General features: G+C 40.8%; 1 protein-coding gene across 1 annotated transcript in view; it reads left to right on the top strand.

The window, feature by feature from the left end:
• Nucleotides 1–22683, top strand: part of LOC139124629 (angiotensin-converting enzyme-like) — a 41907-nt gene extending 19224 nt beyond the window's left edge. Inside the window, exons 9-26 of the mRNA XM_070690756.1 lie at nt 807–1056; nt 1272–1394; nt 1793–1995; nt 2470–2589; nt 3042–3158; nt 3388–3530; nt 11208–11366; nt 11643–11736; nt 11898–12041; nt 12548–12739; nt 13154–13251; nt 16978–17147; nt 17326–17552; nt 18546–18690; nt 19286–19384; nt 19728–19850; nt 20220–20401; nt 22520–22683. Coding sequence (XP_070546857.1) covers nt 807–1056; nt 1272–1394; nt 1793–1995; nt 2470–2589; nt 3042–3158; nt 3388–3530; nt 11208–11366; nt 11643–11736; nt 11898–12041; nt 12548–12739; nt 13154–13251; nt 16978–17147; nt 17326–17552; nt 18546–18690; nt 19286–19384; nt 19728–19850; nt 20220–20401; nt 22520–22608 — 2678 coding nt within the window. The 3' untranslated portion in view covers nt 22609–22683. The remainder of the gene's footprint in view (nt 1–806; nt 1057–1271; nt 1395–1792; nt 1996–2469; nt 2590–3041; nt 3159–3387; nt 3531–11207; nt 11367–11642; nt 11737–11897; nt 12042–12547; nt 12740–13153; nt 13252–16977; nt 17148–17325; nt 17553–18545; nt 18691–19285; nt 19385–19727; nt 19851–20219; nt 20402–22519) is intronic.
• Nucleotides 22684–22856: the final 173 nt, after the last annotated feature.

Below are 22856 nucleotides of genomic sequence, written 5' to 3'. Positions count from 1 at the left end.
TGCAGAGAGGAATGGTATATACTTTGACTATAGATAGTGGAGCAGAGAGGAACGGTATATACTTTGACCATAGATAGTGTAGCACAGAGGAACGGTATATACTTTGACCATAGATAGTGGAGCAGAAAAGAATGGTATATGCTTTGACCATAGATAGTGTAGCACAGAGGAACGGTATATACTTTGACTATAGATAGTGGAGCAGAGAGGAACAGTATATACTTTGACCATAGATAGTGGAGCAGAAAAAATGGTATATGCTTTGACCAAGGATAGGGAGCAGAGAGGGACGGTTTATACTTTGACTATAGATAGTGTAGCAGAGAGGAACGGTATATACTTTGACTATAGATAGTGGAGCAGAGAGGAACAGTATATACTTTGACCATAGATAGTGGAGCAGAAAAGAATGGTATATGCTTTGACCAAGGATAGGGAGCAGAGAGGGACGGTTTATACTTTGATTATAGATACTGGAGCAAAATGATTTATTCTTTCATTTTAGAAATAAAACTTTTCCTCATTTATTGCGATATTAGCCAATTAATATGAATATTGTCATTATATGAAAACCATCAAGTCGTTCAGAAAAAGTGAAATGTTCATCCTTCATTTTTTCCTCCGAAAAGAAATGAATATAATAGTATCGTATTTTGCAATATTTTGTGTTGTTCCCATGAAGTGGAAACCTTTTGCCCGTTTCTCAGACTTTGAGATCACATTCAATTTCCAAAAACATAAGATGATCAATATGATAACTTCAAACTGCTAATTGGAATATATTTTATTATTTGCCATGACTGCAGAGACTGACATCAATTTCTTAATGAGCATGGCGCTGGAGAAGATCGCCTTTCTTCCATTTGGCTTGTTGATGGATTTATGGAGATGGGAAGTGTTCGAGGGTAAAGTTACTAAAGAGAATTACAATGAACGTTGGTGGCAACTTCGAAATGAGTATCAAGGAGTGGTCCCCCCGGTACCGAGAAGTGACCTTCGCATGGATTTTGACCCCGGTTCAAAGTATCACATTCCAGCCAACACACCGTATATCAGGTACATACTCTTATTGTGTTTGGTTCATATATTCACAAAACACGCGATATATTTTATTCGCTTGTATGCAAGGGAAGAGCTTAAATTGTCAAAATACAGTTATCGCAATTTTACAGGTATCACAAGAGGATAATCATTATTGTAACACAGGGATGCTGATTTGCTATTAATCAATTGTCTGTTTATGTTTTTGTTTTGTTTCATTTTCTACACAGATACTTTGTAAGTTTCGTGATCCAATTTCAGTTCCATGAAGCTCTTTGCAAAGCCGCTAATAACACACGGGAACTGCATCGATGTGACATCTATCGCTCACATGAAGCTGGACAGTTGCTAAGGTACAAATTACCATACAGTGACTTTAACTGTGACTCAGACAAGTACTTAAAATGTGAAAGCCCTGAAACTGACTTTCAATTTCTTGTTTGACTTCAATGGACGGAAAGAAATTTGGGAGAATAGATAAATATTCAGAGTGACGTAACGACTTCAGTAAAATGAGGGAAGGCCAGAGGAAGATATTAGAAATTGAAAAGTAGTCGCTTTTCAGTCCATGATGATTCACTGTGCTTCTATGAAGTGTACAGAACATGAAATATTGGTCTTTATGTTAAGAAAGTTGACTAACACGTGAAATGGTGTATACCTATCGGTTTATAGTGTACACGAATGACTTTCATTTCTTCATCATCACTTGATGACACTATCTGAAATATAAATACTTAAACGTTTGCAGCGACATGCTATCACTCGGAGAGAGTTTACCATGGCCTGAAGCTATGCAACGAATAACAGGCAAGGAAGAGATGGATGTGGCTCCTCTTATCCAGTATTTCCAACCGCTGATTGATTGGTTGAAAGATATGAATGAGAAGGAAGGTAACACAGTTGGATGGGATAACCATTGGCGTCCCCCGGCCGATGAATGGATTGAGCCATGTAAGTAACAGAGAAGTATCAACACTAGGCAGGACACTAACAAACTCGGTGCAAATCACGCAAATACAGCTTGGATAAGTTTTAGCAAGACAGATTCAAAACAGTCAGTTCACTCAAACCTTACACGTTTTATATATGCTTATCGTACACTGGTCACAAATGGCTTGTCACAACGAATTTTAAAGGCAAAGTTTGACACAATTTTTCTCTACAATTACAAAATTCAGCTTCTTGACCCTCGATTTGATAATGTGCCAAGGACTTTCCTCGGAAGGCTAAAACTTTGACGAATTTGTATTTGATGTTACTTCACTTGGACACTGAAACACAGCGTGCACAATTAGAATCGGTAATCTAGCACTACCTATATTATTAGGATGTTTTTGGTCCATCCATTATGTACATATGTACATATGACACTACGTCACATCTTTTAGACCACTGCTGATCTTGTTAATGCTTCTATCATTCCAGTCTGTGCTGCCAATGGAGGTAGGGGAGACTGTGATCAACTTTGTACTGATTTAGGAGACAGTTTTTCGTGTTCCTGTTTTGATGGCTACATGCTGGATAATGACCTACTCACGTGTATCGGTATGGCAACCTTTATACTAACGACTTAAAGGCAACCTTTATACCATGAACTTAACGCTTCAATACTTTTTCTGGACTTTATTGGTCCTTGACTTAGTTTTGGTGTATTACGTAGGAAAAGCCGCATATGTTTATATTGTCAATTTGTGTAGTATTACCAATAAATGTAGAATGTATTACCAAATATAATCGATCGTCAAACTCGTTATAGAAACACGACATCTTCAAATGGTCAGAGATATCACTCATTACAATTCAACGTTACTTGATGAAATCAGATGAAATAGGAATTTTAAAAATCTGGCTCTCGAATTAGTCTGTTCGTAAAAAAATCATTTCGAAGGTTACGACATGCTTAGGAAATAATTTCAATCGAAAATGTAAAAAATGGACACAATTTAAAACATGCAAAACAAGTTATGAAATAATGGATGCAAAATTTTGTTTCATAGATATCGATGAATGTATGGAAGATGTTTGTGACAAAATATGCTTCAATGAGGAGGGAAGCTTTCACTGCGCATGCCCAGCTGGAGAAATCTTAGATGGCGATGGTGTCACATGTTTAAGTAAGTCAAAACGCTGTTATCAGTGATACAAATGAATAAGTGAATGAACGCTACCTGTTTCAGGATGTCTTCTTAATGGACTTCACGCTAGCCTAGTTGACTTGTTAGTAAATACTGATTTGCTCGATGGACAGTGTCAGCTGTAATAGATGAGCCTAGAGTTGGTAAAATTAATTTAATCACAAAGTGTAAAGTTGACATAAAGGATGTTTATTTTGATGATTACTAGGTGATCAGATCGCGGACGAGGCTCTGGCAGAAGACTTTCTGACCAAGTATAACGACATGGCTCAGGGTGTGTATTTCGCTCAAGTGTTGACAGAATGGGACTACAACACCGATGTGGCAAATGTAGAGAAACAAAATCAAATGGTATGACCGTACATATGACGTGCATCTCGTTTAATATAATTTTTTGAGCAGAAAGTGTTTATTCATGTTTAACTAATTGGGTTCTACGATACACGATCGACTGGAAACAAGACAGGGGCACGTAACATATTATATCGGAGACAGAAGGTGATGGAGTGAAGGAAGGAAGGGTTATGGATAATGAGATATGACAGAAGGTGATGGAGTGAAGGAAGGAAGGGTTATGGATAATGAGATATGACAGAAGGTGATGGAGTGAAGGAAGGAAGGGTTATGGATAATGAGATATGACTGTGTCACAGAAGGGGATGGAGTGAAGGAACGAAGGGTTATGGATAATGAGATATGACATCAAGACCTGTTTTGCTAAAAATGCATCTAGTAAAAAATAATAGTTTTATGTGACATGAAAAGTGATCAATGTCTTTTCACATCAAGTATCGGATTCAACAACAGCAGATGTTAAGATAGGAAGAACCAAATATTTTTGTTTTTGCGACAATGGTCATCATTTCTCTGAAGTGTTCTTTATCACCTATTCCCACAGTTCAGATGCTGCACTATCTGTTAATTCTATTCCCAGAGTTCAGATGCCACACTATCTGATAATTCTATTCCCAGAGTTCAGATGCCACACTATCTGATAATTCTATTCCCACAGTTCAGATGCCACACTATCTGTTAATTCTATTCCCACAGTTCAGATGGCACACTATCTGTTAATTCTATTCCCACAGTTCATATGCCACACTATCTGTTAATTCTATTCCCACAGTTCAGATGCCACACTATCTGTTAATTCTATTCCCACAGTTCAGATGGCACACTATCTGTTAATTCTATTCCCACAGTTCAGATGCCACACTATCTGTTAATTCTATTCCCACAGTTCAGATGCTACACTATCTGTTAATTCTATTCCCACAGTTCAGATGCCACACTATCTGTTAATTCTATTCCCACAGTTCAGATGCTACACTATCTGTTAATTCTATTCCCACAGTTCAGATGGCTCACTATCTGTTAACCTGGAAAGCATAGGTGATTAATCATGCATGAATAGCTGATAATTTTACATTTGGAGATCCAGTACACGGTTACTCTTTCATCGTATACTATGGTACATTAACGCTTTTAAGCCCATTCCATGTAAAGAGATGTTATCCTACTCCAATGAAAGCAGATTAACAAAAGTCTGGTTATGAAAAGATTAAAAGGGGTTGGTTAACCACCTCTAGAGGAATATTATTATATAGGGCTCAGCCCTTGGTGTCGCGCCAGGGGTTAAGATTGGCAATGTTATTTGTATTGATTCATGATGAACTGTAATTGTTACTTCATAAACGTTTATATGACAACTATGCCCAGTTTCCCTCTGATGAAAGCAGTTCACGTACGTACACGACGTCAAACCCTGCAGCAGGGCACTGGCAGGTATAGATTTTCTGTAGCGTGTAAAAATTTTGGACAAAATTGGCAATTTTTACAATGATAACAGCCTATTGCGTTAAACAAGGGACGTATTATGCAATCATTATCATTGCAATGGTGACCGCACTGCCCAACTTCCACTTGCAAGCTGAAACTATAGCGTTTCCGTCTAAAAACTGGCAATTTCTGGCAGATAGTCTATGTAGCCGACACGAACATGGGGTTACACGAAAAATATGTAAATGAGAAGACAATAATAGATGACACGGGCCTCTGCCCTCTTGGCAACTTACTTGACAACTGGAAAGTTGCGGGGACCTCTGCCAACTTGCCAACTTACTTACTTGCGAACTTTCATGGGTGGAAGTTGGCGGGGGCCTGTGCCAACTTGCCAACTTACTTGCCAACTTTCATACAGGAAGTTGGCGGGGCCTCTGCCAACTTGCCAACTTACTTACTTGCCAACTTAAATGGATGGAAGTTGGCGGGGGCCTCTGCCAACTTGCCAACTTACTTACTTGCCAACTTTCATGGGTGGTCTGCCAACTTGCCAACTTACTTGCCAACTTTCATGGGTGGAAGTTGGCGGGGGCCTCTGCCAACTTGCCAACTTACTTTCTTGCCAACTTTCCTGGGTGGAAGTTGGCGGGGGCCTCTGCCAACTTCCCAACTTACTTGACAACTTTCATGGGTGGAAGTTGGCGGGGGCCTCTGCCAACTTGCTTTCTTGCGAACTTTCATGGGTGGAAGTTGGCGGAGGCCTGTGCCAACTTGCCAACTTACTTGCCAACTTTCATACTGGGAAGTTGGCAGGGGCCTCTGCCAACTTGCCAACTTACTTACTTGCCAACTTTCATGGGTGGAAGTTGGCAGGGGCCTGCGCCAACTTGCCAACTTACTTACTTGCCAACTTTCATGGGTGGAAGTTGGCGGAGGCCTCTGCCAACTTGCCAACTTACTTGCCAACTTTCATACAGGGAAGTTGGCGGGGGCCTCTGCCAACTTGCCAACTTACTTACTTGCCAACTTAAATGGATGGAAGTTGGCGGGGGCCTCTGCCAACTTGCCAACTTACTTACTTGCCAACTTTCATGGGTGGAAGTTGGCAGAGGCCTGTGCCAACTTGCCAACTTACTTGCCAACTTTCATACCGGGAAGTTGGCGGGGGCCTCTGCCAACTTGCCAACTTACTTACTTGCCAACTTTCATGGGTGGAAGTTGGCGGGGGCCTCTGCCAATTTGCCAACTTACTTACTTGCCAACTTTCATGGGTGGAAGTTGGCGGGGGCCTCTGCGAACTTGCCAACTTACTTACTTGCCAACTTTCATGGGTGGAAGTTGGCGGAGGCCTGTGCCAACTTGCCAACTTACTTGCCAACTTTAATACTCGGAAGTTGGCGGGGGCCTCTGCCAACTTGCCAACTTACTTACTTGCCAACTTTCATGGGTGGAAGTTGGCGGGGGCCTCTGCCAACTTGCCAACTTACTTGCCAACTTTCATGGGTGGAAGTTGGCGGGGGCCTCTGCCAACTTGCCAACTTACTTTCTTGCCAACTTTCCTGGGTGGAAGTTGGTGGGGGCCTCTGCCAACTTGCCAACTTACTTGACAACTTTCATGGTGGAAGTTGGCGGGGGCCTCTGCCAACTTGCCAACTTACTTTCTTGCGAACTTTCATGGGTGGAAGTTGGCGGAGGCCTGTGCCAACTTGCCAACTTACTTGCCAACTTTCATACTGGGAAGTTGGCGGGGGCCTCTGCCAACTTGCCAACATACTTACTTGCCAACTTTCATGGGTGGAAGTTGGCAGGGCATCTGCCAACTTGCTAACTTACTTTCCAACTTTCATGGGTGGAAGTTGGCGGAGGCCTGTGCCAACTTGCCAACTTACTTGACAACTTTCATACAGGGAAGTTGGCGGGGGCCTCTGCCAACTTGCCAACTTACTTACTTGCCAACTTTCATGGGTGGAAGTTGGCGGAGGCCTGTGCCAACTTGCCAACTTACTTGCCAACTTTCATACTTGGAAGTTGGCGGGGGCCTCTGCCAACTTGCCAACTTACTTACTTGCCAACTTTCATGGGTGGAAGTTGGCGGAGGCCTCTGCCAACTTGCCAACTTACTTGCCAACTTTCATACTTGGAAGTTGGCGGGGCCTCTGCCAACTTGCCAACTTACTTACTTGCCAACTTTCATGGGTGGAAGTTGGCGGGGCCTCTGCCAACTTGCCAACTTACTTGACAACTTTCATGGGTGGAAGTTGGCGGGGGCCTCTGCCAACTTGCCAACTTACTTTCTTGCCAACTTTCATGGGTGGAAGTTGGCGGGGGCCTGTGCCAACTTGCCAACTTACTTGCCAACTTTCATCCAGGAAAGTTGGCGGGGGCCTCTGCCAACTTGCCAACTTACTTTCTTGCCAACTTTCATGGGTGGAAGTTGGCGGAGGCCTGTGCCAACTTGCCAACTTACTTACTTGCCAACTTTCATGGGTGGAAGTTGGCGGAGGCCTGTGCCAACTTGCCAACTTACTTGCCAACTTTCATACAGGGAAGTTGGCGGGGGCCTCTGCCAACTTGCCAACTTACTTACTTGCCAACTTTTATGGGTGGAAGTCGGCGGGGGCCTCTGCCAACTTGCCAACTTACTTGCCAACTTTCATGGGTGGAAGTTGGCGGGGGCCTCTGCCAACTTGCCAACTTACTTTCTTGCCAACTTTCCTGGGTGGAAGTTGGCGGGGGCCTCTGCCAACTTGCCAACTTACTTGACAACTTTCATGGGTGGAAGTTGGCGGGGGCCTCTGCCAACTTGCCAACTTACTTACTTGCCAACTTTCATGGGTGGAAGTTGGCAGGGGCATCTGCCAACTTGCTAACTTACTTGCCAACTTTCATGGGTGGAAGTTGGCAGGGGCCTGTGCCAACTTGCCAACTTACTTACTTGCCAACTTTCATGGGTGGAAGTTGGCGGAGGCCTGTGCCAACTTGCCAACTTACTTGCCAACTTTCATACAGGGAAGTTGGCGGGGGCCTCTGCCAACTTGCCAACTTACTTACTTGCCAACTTAAATGGATGGAAGTTGGCAGGGGCCTCTGCCAACTTGCCAACTTACTTGCCAACTTTCATCCATGGAAGTTGGCGGGGGCCTCTGCCAACTTGCCAACTTACTTACTTGCCAACTTTCATGGGTGGAAGTTGGCGGGGGCCTCTGCCAACTTGCCAACTTACTTACTTGCCAACTTTCATGGTGGAAGTTGGCAGTGGCATGTGCCAACTTGCCATCTTACTTGACACTTTCATACAGGAAGTTGGCGGGGGCCTCTGCCAACTTGCCAACTTACTTTCTTGCCAACTTTAATGGGTGGAAGTTGGCGGAGGCCTGTGCCAACTTGCCAACTTACTTACTTGCCAACTTTCATGGGTGGAAGTTGGCGGAGGCCTGTGCCAACTTGCCAACTTACTTGCCAACTTTCATACTCGAAGTTGGCGGGGCCTCTGCCAACTTGCCAACTTACTTACTTGCCAACTCTCATTGGTGGAAGTGGCGGGGGCCTCTGCCAACTTGCCAACTTACTTGCCAACTTTCATGGGTGGAAGTTGGCGGGGGCCTCTGCCAACTTGCCAACTTACTTTCTTGCCAACTTTCATGGGTGGAAGTTGGCGGGGGCCTCTGCCAACTTGCCAACTTACTTGACAACTTTCATGGGTGGAAGTTGGCGGGGGCCTCTGCCAACTTGCCAACTTACTTACTTGCCAACTTTAATGGGTGGAAGTTGGCAGAGGCCTCCGCCAACTTCCCCATTGAAAGTTGGCAAGTTGGCAGAGGCCCCCGCCAAGTTCGGCCCATGAAAGTTGGCAAGTAAGTAAGTTGGCAAGTTGGCAGAGGCCCCCGCCAACTTCCCCACTGAAAGTTGGCAAGTAAGTTGGCAAGTTGGCAGAGGGTCCAACAAACTTGCCAACCTCCACAACTTGGCAAAGGGCGCCACCAACTTCCACGCATGAAAGTTGGCAAGTAAGTAAGTTGGCAAGTTGGCAGAGGCCCCCGCCAACTTCCCCATTGAAAATTGGCAAGTAAGTTGTCAAGTTGGCAGAGGGTCCCACGAACTTGCCAACTTCCACAAGTTTGCTATTGAATTATGTAACAGACGATAGCCACCAACTTGGTATTTCAGAGTTTGAAGTTGTACCCAAGAGGGGGAAGTTGGTCGATGAAACCTGAAACTTGTACATTCTGCATATCATTAGCATCTCATTGTCGGCTACATTGACTGTCTGCAGGAAGTTGGCGGGGGCCTGTGCCAACTTGCCAACTTACTTGCCAACTTTCATGGGTTGAAGTTGGCGGGTGCCTCTGCCAACTTTCATATGTGGAAGTTGGCGGAGGCCTCTGCCAACTTGCTAAGTTACTTGCCAACTTAAATGGGTGGAAGTTGGCGGGGGCCTGTGCCAACTTGCCAACTTACTTACTTGCCAACTTTCATGGGTGGAAGTTGGCAGAGGCCTGTGCCAACTTGCCAACTTACTTACTTTCCAACTTTCATGGGTGGAAGTTGGAGGAGGCCTCTGCCAACTTGCCAACTTACTTGCCAACTTTCATACCGGGAAGTTGGCGGGGGCCTCTGCCAACTTGCCAACTTACTTACTTGCCAACTTTCATGGGTGGAAGTTGGCGGGGGCCTCTGCCAACTTGCCAACTTACTTGACAACTTTCATGGGTGGAAGTTGGCGGGGGCCTCTGCCAACTTGCCAACTTACTTTCTTGCCAACTTTCATGGGTGGAAGTTGGTGGAGGTCTGTGCCAGCTTCCAACGTACTTGCCAACTTTCATACCGGGAAGTTGGCGGGGCCTCTGCCAACTTGCCAACTTACTTACTTGCCAACTTTCATGGGTGGAAGTTGGCGGGGGCCTCTGCCAACTTGCCAACTTACTTGACAACTTTCATGGGTGGAAGTTGGCGGGGGCCTCTGCCAACTTGCCAACTTACTTTCTTGCCAACTTTCATGGGTGGAAGTTGGCGGAAGCCTGTGCCAACTTGCCAACTTACTTACTTGCCAACTTTAATTGGTGGAAGTTGGCAGAGGCCTCCGCCAACTTCCCCATTGAAAGTTGGCAAGTAAGTAAGTTGGCAAGTTGGCAGAGGCCCCCGCCAACTTCCACCAATGAAAGTTGGCAAGTAAGTAAGTTGGCAAGTTGGCAGAGGCCCCCGCCAACTTCCCCATTGAAAGTTGGCAAGTAAGTTGGCAAGTTGGCAGAGGCCCCGCCAACTTCCACCAATGAAAGTTGGCAAGTAAGTAAGTTGGCAAGTTGGCAGAGCCCCCGCCAACTTCCCCATTGAAAGTTGGCAAGTAAGTTGGCAAGTTGGCAGAGGGTCCCACGAACTTGCCAACTTCCGCAAGTTTGCTATTGAATTATGTAACAGACGATAGCCACCAACTTGGTATTTCAGAGTTTGAAGTTGTACCCAGCAGGGGGAAGTTGGTCGACGAAACCTGAAACTTGTACATTCTGCATATCATTAGCATCTTATTGTCGGCTACATGGACTGTCTGCCCAATTTCTGAATCTAATTATTTACACAGGGGGCGCTCTTCTATAATTCAATCCCAGCATTCTTTGCGTATGCCCCCGTTCATATGCACGACAGTTTTCTCCCTTATCTATATTAACGATATTTTGTAACAGCGACAAGGTGCATAAAAACATTTACTGTCTAATAAAAGAGGTATATTTTATAAAATGAATGTTATATAATAGTAATTTGTTTCGTTTTTGTTTATTTACGAGTACTCAAAAAAAAACATGGCGGCGCCCATGAAAGAAGGGTCACGTGAAGAAGGGTACACTTCCGGTTACTCGCATAGTATATTATGAATAAGCGCATGCGTAGTCAGTAAGCCGCTGGCGCGACTATTATTTCCCACACAGTCTGTGCAAGAGGAAGTATCCTTCAACCTAGTCTGCCTAACTTCAAAAGGTGAAATAATTCCCTTCAAATCTCCATCTTATCAAACCCCTTCATTGTCCACTGTGGCAGAGAGTCGGTTAAACTGCGATCAAGTGATATTTTGTGAAGATTCAAAAACGTGTTCTTTTAAATAATTAAATCGTTTACTAGAATTTTGACGACTGGTACTTACTTAGTAATGACGCTATAGTTTTGTAAAATCAAGAAGAATCAATGAAGTACATTTATTCTTGGATGTAATAAGTGACATTTCATGTTGATTCAAAAAATTCTTTCATCCCATAGCTTGAGCAGAGTTTGATAACGTCAGCATTCGAACAAGAAGCTAGAACGAATGCATCAAAGTTTGATAGAAGCGATTTTGAATACGATACAAACAGGCAACTGGAAAAATTGCTGTACATCGGATCGTCAGCGTTAGAAGATGAAGAGGAACTACAAAAGGTGAATACCAATTAGAGAATGAAAAGTTGACCCATTCTGTAAATCCTGCTTTACCAATGTAACTTCTTTCAAAACTCTCATCTTCACTTCTCTTTTCAATTATTTACATCTTACTGACTTCCTTTTTGACAACTCTGTTTTCAATACCCTATCATTTATGAGCTATACTGTCGATCCTATCCTAGAAATTAATAAATGATCTGCCGTCCACGTTTGTAATAATTAATTAATGTGCGCAGATTTCACAACAATTATACTCATCTGTTTTCATCACAGTACAATGAACTTCAAGCTGAGATGGAAACCATTTACTCCGTTGCCAAAGTTTGTGAACTTGATGACGAAAACACTTGCTATCCACTTGAGCCAGGTAGGACGAGTATTGAATTCACATTCATTGATTACGACGGACTCGGCGTCATCTTATCACTTTTGGTAAATTTTCAAGACCAGTAAAAGTGGTATTAAGTCTTGACTTACCGTGCATGGTTCTGACTCATTCTAATTTGGTCCTAATTTTCCTTTTTGCAGACCTGGTGAATGTTATGGCAACAGAGAGAGATTATGAAAGACTGCTGTGGGCTTGGAATGGTTGGCGAGATGCTACTGGGCCATACATGATCGAATCTTATGAAGAATTTGTAGAATTGTCCAACAAAGCAGCAGAGGCAAACGGTAAAGGAAACTGTACACGTAACAATTTAAACACTTCAAACATTTTCAGACACAGAGACCCTTGACCAGTAAAAGAATAACCCATAGCTCCAAGTTTTCCTATTAAAGTTGTCATCGTCGAAGACAGCACTGGAGACTAGTTTCTGAAAAACGACCTCTACATGTACGCTGGATGTTTTTAATATTTCATTTGGAGATAGATAACACATTGTCCCGGGCACAGCGCATGGCATAGCGCATAACAGGATATTTTCATAATTATGCTTACACATTACATGTTAAATGTTGATATGTGTTTCATCTTCCTCAATTGTTGTCATGATATGTATTTCATGTTCTGTAGCTGTTGTCATGATCATCATCAAATAACAGAACCATGGCCGATGGAAACATACAATTCTAGAAGACGAGTGTCCCAAAACAAGCTTTATAATAATAACAACCTTCCAATTTTTAGTTTGTATATTTTTACAGTATTTCACGATTTCCATTTCTTTCATTGCTAGACCAAGACGATATGGGCGCCTACTGGCGATCATGGTACGAAGTTGACAATCTAGAAGCTGATGTCATGCAACTTTGGGGTCAAATTCGCCCACTTTATGTTGAACTCCACACCTATGTGCGCAGAAGGCTCAGTCAAGTTTATGGACAAGAGAATGTTGACCTTGATGGCGCCATACCGGCACATTTACTTGGTAACACAAAATAAGTTATCATTGAAGCCATCTTTCCCCGATATGTGCATTTTAATGGTTACAGAAACAATAGTATTTTGAAAGGCATGGGTCAATTCGTTTTGTTTGTATGTGCAAATGTATGGATGTGTGAAGGCCTATGTGTGTGTTTACGTACGTCTGTATCTATGCATTTGAGTCATATAATAATAATGCGTTTATTGCGTTTAAAGGCCTCCGGCTCATGCATTTGAGTCAATTGTTTATGATCGACGAACGGGTGTGTATTTTTCTAAGTTTGTCTTTCTTTGGAATTCTTTTATGCTGAATATAGTGTGATAGTATCGCATTCTTAACCGCGTTCAAAATGACACACAGTCTCTCTCTCTCTCTCTCTCTCTCTCTCTCTCTCTCTCTCTCTCTCACATAAAATAGGTAATATGTGGGCGCAGTCATGGGGGAACATCATTGACCTGGTCGTTCCCTATCCCGATAAGCCATCCATCGACGTCACTGATGCATTAGTTGAACAGGTAATTGGATTATGATGATAATCATACTGTGCTGCGGCATTTTGTAATACTGACGTGTTTTGTAATAACTTACGCAAAATGTAATAGGGGGTATCAGCATTTTGTAATAACTGACGCATTTTGTAATAACGTCTGCAGCATTTTGTAATAAACCAGTCTACGCGTTTTGTAACAAGGGTATCAGCATTTTGTAATAAAAAATAGTCTACGCGTTTTGTAACAAGGGTATCAGCATTTTGTAATAATTCGCACTTTGTAATAACCGCATTTTGTAATAATTTTAAAAACTTTTCCCAGTTTTAAAGCATAAACAGATATTTTATTGACTTTGGAATGGTATTACAAAGTGTGTGTTTACTCGTTAAGTAAGTACAAAAATTGATCGCTCCCTGACTTCCATTTCAAATTAGAAAGAATTAATTTTAGATAGCTGTCAATCAATATTTTACTAACTGACCATCTGAGGCAGGTAACTACTAGATTTTGACTGGTTTATTGTCATATATTTGAGAGAATCATTGGTAAACACACTCAGTTGATTTATTAAATAGAGGATAACGACATTGTTTCTGATGTATTGCAGACAACCAGTAATCATCAGTAGATACTCAGATAAAATAAAATATAATAACATAAAATATATTATTATACATCTGCCTTTGCAAACAATAGAATCGAGCTTCCGTAAAAACGGGCACGTAACGGGCATGCAATAACCCCTTTACTTTCATATTTGATAATAAACATTGCGGCATTGAATGGCTTACATGGAGGAAACCCCTAGCGCGATGTCTGTCACCAGCAGGCACCTCCATGTTGTGAGCGAAACTCCATACTGTACTTTGAAAATAACTTCTGATAAAAGAAAGAGAAGTAAATGTATTACGAATGTTTGAAGGTGAAAAATATTATGAGGTAATAACGAAAGTGTTCACCGAGACGGCACTGTGATATGGCACGACACCGCTACTCGGCTCTTGCATCGAATGTTTGATGAGCGCGCGCGGTGTAAAGATGGCGTTTACCCCTAACCCGCTGGCAGTTAAGAAAGCGATGCATAATATGCCTCTAAAGTGTATGGAATAATGCATCGGAAACGACGGGTGCATATATTCTTGATAAAAAAGGAGATGTATGATAATAATTATTACGAAAATACCGCAAAGTAAGCACTCAGACATTAGTGCAACGCATCGCCTGACGCGCTAAACGCGCGCTAATGACTACATGTATGTGTCTTTATACATTCATTGAGTTACTTTCGTAATAACCGTAACTATACTGAAGTAATCTAAAGTAAACAAAACTAAAACTAAACTACACTAAACTAAACTAAAATAGTCAGAATAAGCTGATGTTTTAGTGATTTGACTTGTTTAGCTACTAAAGCGGAAGTACATCTGACCTGTTGAGTATGTATGTATCTATGTATGTATGTATGTATGTATGTATGTATGTATGTATGTATGTATGTATGTATGTATGTATGTATGTATGTATGTGTGTGTGTGTGTGTGTGTGTGTGTGTATGTATGTATGTATGTATGTATGTATGTATGTATGTATGTATGTATGTATGTACGTATGTACGTATGTATGTACGTATGTATGTATGTACGTATGTACGTATGTATGTACGTATGTATGTATGTATGTATGTATGTATGTATGTATGTATGTATGTATGTATGTATGTATGTGTACGTACGTAGGCCTAGGTATGTATCTATGTATGTATCTCTGCATCTATGTGGGTAGGGATGGATGGAGGGAGGGAGAGAGGAAAGAATGCCTGAGTATGCCTTTCTGTCTGTCTGTATGTCTGTCTGTCTGTCTGTCTGTCTGTCTGTCTGTCTATATATCTTTGTGTGGCTATTATCATTTAATGATAATGGCAGATATTTGGCAAGTATAACCGTGAGTCAAATTTTGCTTAATCATAGTATTGTAGGACAGCTTATCCTAGCTCGTCGATCTAAGAAAACAAAACATGGCTCAGTGGATATGAATTGTCACCTTTTGCAAGGAAAAGTGTCAGGTCTGTCGATAGAGCTCTATTTTGTCCTTGTCTATGGGATGATTAAAATAAATTGTCATTCAGTATTTTAATTGACTGCTTTACGTCAGTGTTTATTTCAGTATATTTTGATAAATATCAGCTGTCAGCATTGACATATTAACGTGCCCCTCCCATCTTATTACCGTAAATTATCGGCAATCAACTTTAGAGAAGCACACATCATACGTATAGAAGTTGCTCAGAATACTGCAACCTTTCGTACGTTTATTTTCCACTTTAATCGGCCGTTTTATGTCAAATTCACCTTTTCTAACAAAATGTCATGACATCGCGCTTCAATGAAAATGTTACTTCAGTTAGCGGTATTCCGATTATGAAGAGCATGATCAATGAGAAAGTAGCTTCCTGTCACAAAAGTGCATCTCGGCCTCAATTTGGACGTGTAATATAAATTTAAAGCATATACTCGGCTGTGCGTGGTAATTGTGTCTAAAATATTCAGTTGCTCTTTATAGAAAATGTGTACGAAACGTCTTGTGATAAACTGCGCAGAGTTAGAACAGTGCTATGAGCAATCACGTATACTTGATCAGTTTTATAAAACAAATCTGTAGAGAGTTGCCAATCATAATCGACAGCTTATATGGGAAGACAGTTTGACCTTGTTTTACCACTTAAGCTGATGTCTTGAATGAAATAGAGAGTCTGAAAAAGTAAATGTGATTGATGTACCTATATCAATTCGAACGTCATATTGACATATGGATGTATGTGCCCAGAAGCGATCCATTTCTGGTTTACAAGTAAAGATATATATAGAAATAAATTTCAGCTACACGTATTTGAGAGTAAAAATACACATAGGGGTGACTTTGTTGTCTTGACTGGGCATTATTGGTTGAAAAAATGTTTCAGGGAAAGAGCAGAGTCGTTACCTTAATGTAGTTCCAGCTGCCTGTCATTTGGTTTCAACAAAAGTTAAACTGACTTAATATTTCTCCAAACAACGCCCGCTAAGGTTGATGGTAGAAGTACGTGATCACTTGTTCTGAACCGTTCGTAACAGTGTTGAAAGTTGAATTGACTCTTGAAATAAGGAAACCAACGCCAGTGGACGATTATAACAATTACACTCATCATTGTTGGACTTAGACTGGGAATCAGTTTAACTCAGACCCCCTTATCTGGCGTTATTATGATAACCTAGCACTGGCAGTGAGATATAATCTCGACATCATTATATGCTATTACATTTTTACGTATTCAGAAACTACAAAGCATTTTGAAACATTTACAATATCAGCGGATGTTTATAATTATTACAAAATGCGTTACAAAACGATTTTTATTACAAAACTCTGATACCTTTATTACAAATCGCGTAAACAATATTTTATTACAAAATGCTGATACCCTTATTACATTTTGCGTAAGTTGTTACATAATGCGTCATATTACAAAATGCCGCAGTACACATACTGAAATTACCATGATAATAATTCAATTGAACAAGTCTTCGTTCTTACAGACTGATATGAGATTAGGATGTAAATATAAGAGTGCCAGTAGTGTATGCAATACCGCGCTACAATATAGAGTGCCAGTAGTGTATGGGATACCGCGCTACTCATACCGCAAACTCATTTGAACAAGATAGACACTTCATAAAAATGACACCGGTGTCAACATTTCTTTTTTTTTTTCAGAATTACACAGCGATCAAAATTTTTGAATTGACTGACCAATTTTTCATTGATCTTGGAATGGAAGCTGTACCAGATTCGTTTTGGACAGACTCTATGCTTGAGAAACCAGACGATCGAGAAGTGGTTTGTCATGCTTCTGCTTGGGACTTCTATAACGGAAAAGATTTTAGGTGAGGTCCTTCTTTGTGATATCTATAAGGTATGATACCAAACTGAAAACTTATACTTTGCTTGTCACTACTTCCATCAACCGCTCTTACCATTCGCTTCATGCTCATAATTGACTGCAATGTCACTCAAAACTCTGCATTATATATTTAATTTGTCATTATTTCATCTCACAAATAGAGTGAAGCAGTGTACTGAACCGACAATGGATCACCTTATAACAGCTCATCATGAAATGGGTCATATTCAATATTTCTTGCAATACAAAGACAAACCTGTAGTCTACAGAGATGGCGCCAACCCTGGTTTCCACGAAGCAGTTGGTGACGTCATGGCTCTCTCAGTATCCACCCCAGAACATCTCAGTAAAATCGGTCTGTTGGACAATATCCAAGAAAACGACTACGGTATGAAATTAATTGACTATGGTATGAAATTGACTATGATATGAAATTGACTGTTGTATGAAATTGACTATTATATGAAATTGACGTTGGTATGGAAACAGTGGAAGACCGTATAGTAGCATAAGATTGTCTTTCGCTCCCGACATTCAAGTCCCAGTATCTCTATCCATTAAAATTTTTCAAATGTTGTCTTTTTTTAACGTTTTTATTGGAGTTATCAAAAATTTTCAAATACATGTCTCATTAAATCTGAGAAAAAAAAAGACATTACAGAAATCAATAAAGTTGTGATCATACATCATTATTGTGTATGTCTGTTGTGCTAGGGTCTCGGTGGATATTAGTACTGTAAATTCTCCACTTTTTATTATGGGCAAAACTTTTATCTTTTCTCAAGGCAATGTGATACTCAGTTTTTTGTATAGAGTTCACAAATCTTTTGTATGCTGTAAAGTTAGGCAAGGTCTTCAAATGTTGTCTTTTATATCATAGTTTTCCTTCTTTGATGAAGAGTACATACCGAGTGTTTGAGAGAAATCTTCAGAAAATTGCGTACCGGCAATGAAATAATATCGTTTGATTCTATGACTTCAATACAAATATACATATTAATCCTGAACTGTTTAATACATTTCAAGTGTACAATACTGAATGCTTCATTGTATTAGGATGTTCTTTGCTGCTATCGTTATCACCCATTCTGTTGCTGCTTTGTTAATTAGTTTCTTGCTCACATTTCGATTCAGTAAACTCTCTTTGTACTGCCAAGTAAATCAGCTTATTTCTGTATTATTGCAGGACTCTGATCCATTTAAATCCTCGTACATTTTCTTCATTAATGATAATTTTATCTTTTTGTGGAAATTTATCTCGACCGTCACGGAAAGAGATCGAAACAGAATCGAAGGAATGGGTCTAGAGTGTCTGGAAACGATGTTGTGTATTCTAAATTAATTTGATTTCATCTGTTTTGTTTACTCCGTATAATCTTAGAAACCGACATCAATTTCTTGATGAGCATGGCTCTTGAGAAAGTTGCTTTCTTGCCATTTGGTTTGATTATTGATCTGTGGCGTTGGCGAGTATTCTCTGGGGACTACACTCCTGACAATTACAACGACAAATGGTGGGATCTCAGGTGAGGATGAGGCCGCTATATCAATGCTTTAGAGTCACTGAGAGTGAAATGAAATAGTGAGCCTGAAATACTAATAGTACTGAAATATAAATCCAAGTGTGTCTTTATGTGGTTCACAGCCAAAGGCAATATGTGTAATCATTATATTCAATTGTGACGAAACGTCGTTTTTGTTATTCAAAATAATGTTTCTTATCTTCGAATTTGCCACTCTTGTTTTCAGATTCTAGATGATACAGCTTAGTGTTTGGTATCTGTAACGTATTTAATTAGAAATTAAGTTCTTTTGAGCAAAAATAAACGAGGGGATACGTAGCACGCACTCTGGGCTATGACAGAGGAAGCAACAGACGACCAAAGGAAGTTCTGAAAGCAAAATTTCAAGACCTTTACGCTGCTCTTTTCAATACGCCTTTTGTTTCGACACTCATCTTCATGGTAGTTAATGGACCCTTTGTTTCGACAATCATCTTCCATGGTAGGGGCTCGTATCAGAACGCGTATTTTATCACGGCCGGGCGGCTTTCGTCCATTGAAAATAATTTTAATTATCTCTTGTATCCATGAAGAATTACCGTTTTACTTCACTCTATAGATTGGAGTACCAGGGTGTTGCGCCACCAACTGCACGTCATGGGGGTGACTTCGACCCAGGCGCTAAATACCACGTACCTGCCAATGTCCCTTATATCAGGTAAAGTAATATCAACGTGTGCGGCTCTGACACCTCACATCGAGTCACAATATAAACTGTGCCAGACACTTGTGTATGTGATATCAATACTATGTCCCTGATCTATTGAAGGTTTTAGACCGCTATAGATGGTGTGTTTCTCAATTCCTGAAATGCTCTTTCAAGTGTTTGAAACAAATATTGCATTATTTTGGCAAGTCAAAGCTCTAAACCAATTTCTTTGAAAGAAATTATTGCTAAAAAATGAAAACACCCTCATATAATGTATGCCATGCTATTATAAACAGATTTGTGCCTCGGATAGACCAATTTAACCAAGTTAAGAATCTTGTTGTTTTGCTAGATATTTTGTGAGTCACGTGATCCAGTTTCAATTTCACAAGGCAGCGTGTAATGCAGCCAATGTGACAAGACCACTGCATCGTTGTGATATCGATGGATCTGAAGCAGCCGGCCGACTACTCAGGTACAATTTTAAAGTCTTTAGGTCGTGATGTATTATATTATACGAAAAGATTGGAGCAATTTATGCGGCTCGTTTTGTAAACAACACCATTAAATTCATAAATATAGTGCATATGATTTTGTCTACACAGAAAACAGTAGGACGGGCAAGCTCATGTTTAGCCAAGAAAAGGAGCACTGCACATACCCATGTAGTGTTATAATTACGAAACGTAGTACATTATTCTGTCATGACCAACTTCACAGTGCTTCAGACTACAACATTATTAAACTAGCATTTGAAAATAAGCAGCGATCATTTCGATATGACGTCAAAACTATGAAACGAAATCCTCTATGACATTAAAATGGACAAGATTATTTTTTGCAGCGATATGTTAATGAAAGGATCCAGCGTTCCTTGGCCAGAAGCAATGGAAGCTATGACCGGTACAAGGGAAATGGATGCAGAAGCCTTGTTTGAATATTTCCAACCTCTTTATGAATGGTTGAAATTGCAGAACGATGAAAATGGCGATAACAGAGGCTGGGATAAAGCATGGCGCCCTCCCGGTAAATATGTCTATGTTGAAATGTCACGTGACTATCCTTCAAAAGTAAGCCTGCATCACTACCATAGCGTTGACAAGCGATAGAATTGTGAACGGTACCATAGTGATCGGTACCATAGCTTTCACAAGTGATGGAATTGTGATCGGTACCATAGCGTTGACAAGTGATAGAATTGTGATCGGTGCCATAGCGTTGACAAGTGATAGAATTGTGATCGGTGCCATAGCGTTGACAAGTGATAGAATTGTGATCGGTGCCATAGCGTTGACAAGTGATAGAATTGTGATCGGTGCCATAGCCTTGACAAGTGATAGAATTGTGATCGGTGCCATAGCGTTGACAATGATAGAATTGTGATCGGTGCCATAGCGTTGACAAGTGATAGAATTGTGATCGGTACCATAGCTTTCACAAGTGATGGAATTGTGATCGGTACCATAGCGTTGACAAGTGATGGAATTGTGATCGGTACCATAGCGTTGACAAGTGATAGAATTGTGATCGGTACCATAGCTTTCACAAGTGATGGAATTGTGATCGGTACCATAGCCTTGACAAGTGATAGAATTGTGATCGGTACCATAGCCTTGACAAGTGATAGAATTGTGATCGGTGCCATAGCGTTGACAAGTGATAGAATTGTGATCGGTGCCATAGCGTTGACAAGTGATAGAATTGTGATCGGTGCCATAGCGTTGACAAGTGATAGAATTGTGATCGGTGCCATAGCGTTGACAAGTGATAGAATTGTGATCGGTGCCATAGCGTTGACAAGTGATAGAATTGTGATCGGTACCATAGCGTTGACAAGTGATGGAATTGTGATCGGTACCATAGCGTTGACAAGTGATAGAATTGTGATCGGTGCCATAGCGTTGACAAGTGATAGAATTGTGATCGGTGCCATAGCGTTGACAAGTGATAGAATTGTGATCGGTACCATGGTGTTGACAAGTGATAGAATTGTGATCGTCATAGGTGCCATAGCGTTGACAAGTGATAGAATTGTGATCGGTACCATAGCGTTGACAAGTGATAGAATTGTGATCGGTACCATAGCGTTGACAAGTGTGAATTGTGATCGGTACCATAGCGTTGACAAGTGATAGAATTGTGATCGGTACCATAGCTTTCACAAGTGATGGAATTGTGATCGGTACCATAGCCTTGACAAGTGATAGAATTGTGATCGGTACCATAGCCTTGACAAGTGATAGAATTGTGATCGGTGCCATAGCGTTGACAAGTGATAGAATTGTGATCGGTGCCATAGCGTTGACAAGTGATAGAATTGTGATCGGTGCCATAGCGTTGACAAGTGATAGAATTGTGATCGGTGCCATAGCGTTGACAAGTGATAGAATTGTGATCGGTGCCATAGCGTTGACAAGTGATAGAATTGTGATCGGTGCCATAGCGTTGACAAGTGATAGAATTGTGATCGGTGCCATAGCGTTGACAAGTGATAGAATTGTGATCGGTGCCATAGCGTTGACAAGTGATAGAATTGTGATCGGTGCCATAGCGTTGACAAGTGATAGAATTGTGATCGGTGCCATAGCGTTGACAAGTGATAGAATTGTGATCGGTGCCATAGCGTTGACAAGTGATAGAATTGTGATCGGTGCCATAGCGTTGACAAGTGATAGAATTGTGATCGGTACCATAGCGTTGACAAGTGATAGAATTGTGATCGGTACCATAGCGTTGACAAGTGATAGAATTGTGATCGGTGCCATAGCGTTGACAAGTGATAGAATTGTGATCGGTACCATAGCGTTGACAAGTGATAGAATTGTGATCGGTACCATAGTGTTGCTATACAAACTTTGTATTGATTTGTTTTCTTTTTGTTTCATTACACAACATTAAACAGATTATAACTGCAGAAGGATTAAAGGTATACTGTCACCTGTACCAATTTTGCCAGAGTTACCATGGAAAGAGCAATCTAACCAATCACAGATTTAAAGCGGGTGGCCACTTTTTAAAAACAGCACCCTCACATGGGCATTTTGAATACCAAGGAACGTCCCTTTGACCATATATTGGCATATTTAGATTACAGGTGACTGTATATCTTTAACACAAACCTTTCTATTTTCGTTTTTTTAACAGAATATCTCAGTACAGGCAAGGCTACCATGTCATCATCCATGCTTCTGTTTCTAAGTCTGTATGTCAGCATTGTGCTGTTCAATCATTAAACATGCAGTCTGCACAACCACGAGGTAATAAAACAGCGCCATGAAATATCAATAAAGCTGAAAATTCTCAATTTATCACTTGGTTGGATTTTATTATTTTTACGCACCTAATATGTCTACATTGTATATTGATAGTTCTACAGTTTAATATTGGTATATCTTTGTTAATGCACGCAGATGACAGTGTAAACTTGTTTACTTCTTGGGTCTCTGCACTGAGTCGAAGTCATAGACTCACAGTTTGAATA

Source organism: Ptychodera flava (assembly GCF_041260155.1).
Source record: "Ptychodera flava strain L36383 chromosome 23 unlocalized genomic scaffold, AS_Pfla_20210202 Scaffold_24__1_contigs__length_23054250_pilon, whole genome shotgun sequence".
Lineage (NCBI taxonomy): Eukaryota > Metazoa > Hemichordata > Enteropneusta > Ptychoderidae > Ptychodera > Ptychodera flava.
This window is presented reverse-complemented; position numbering and strand designations above follow the sequence as displayed.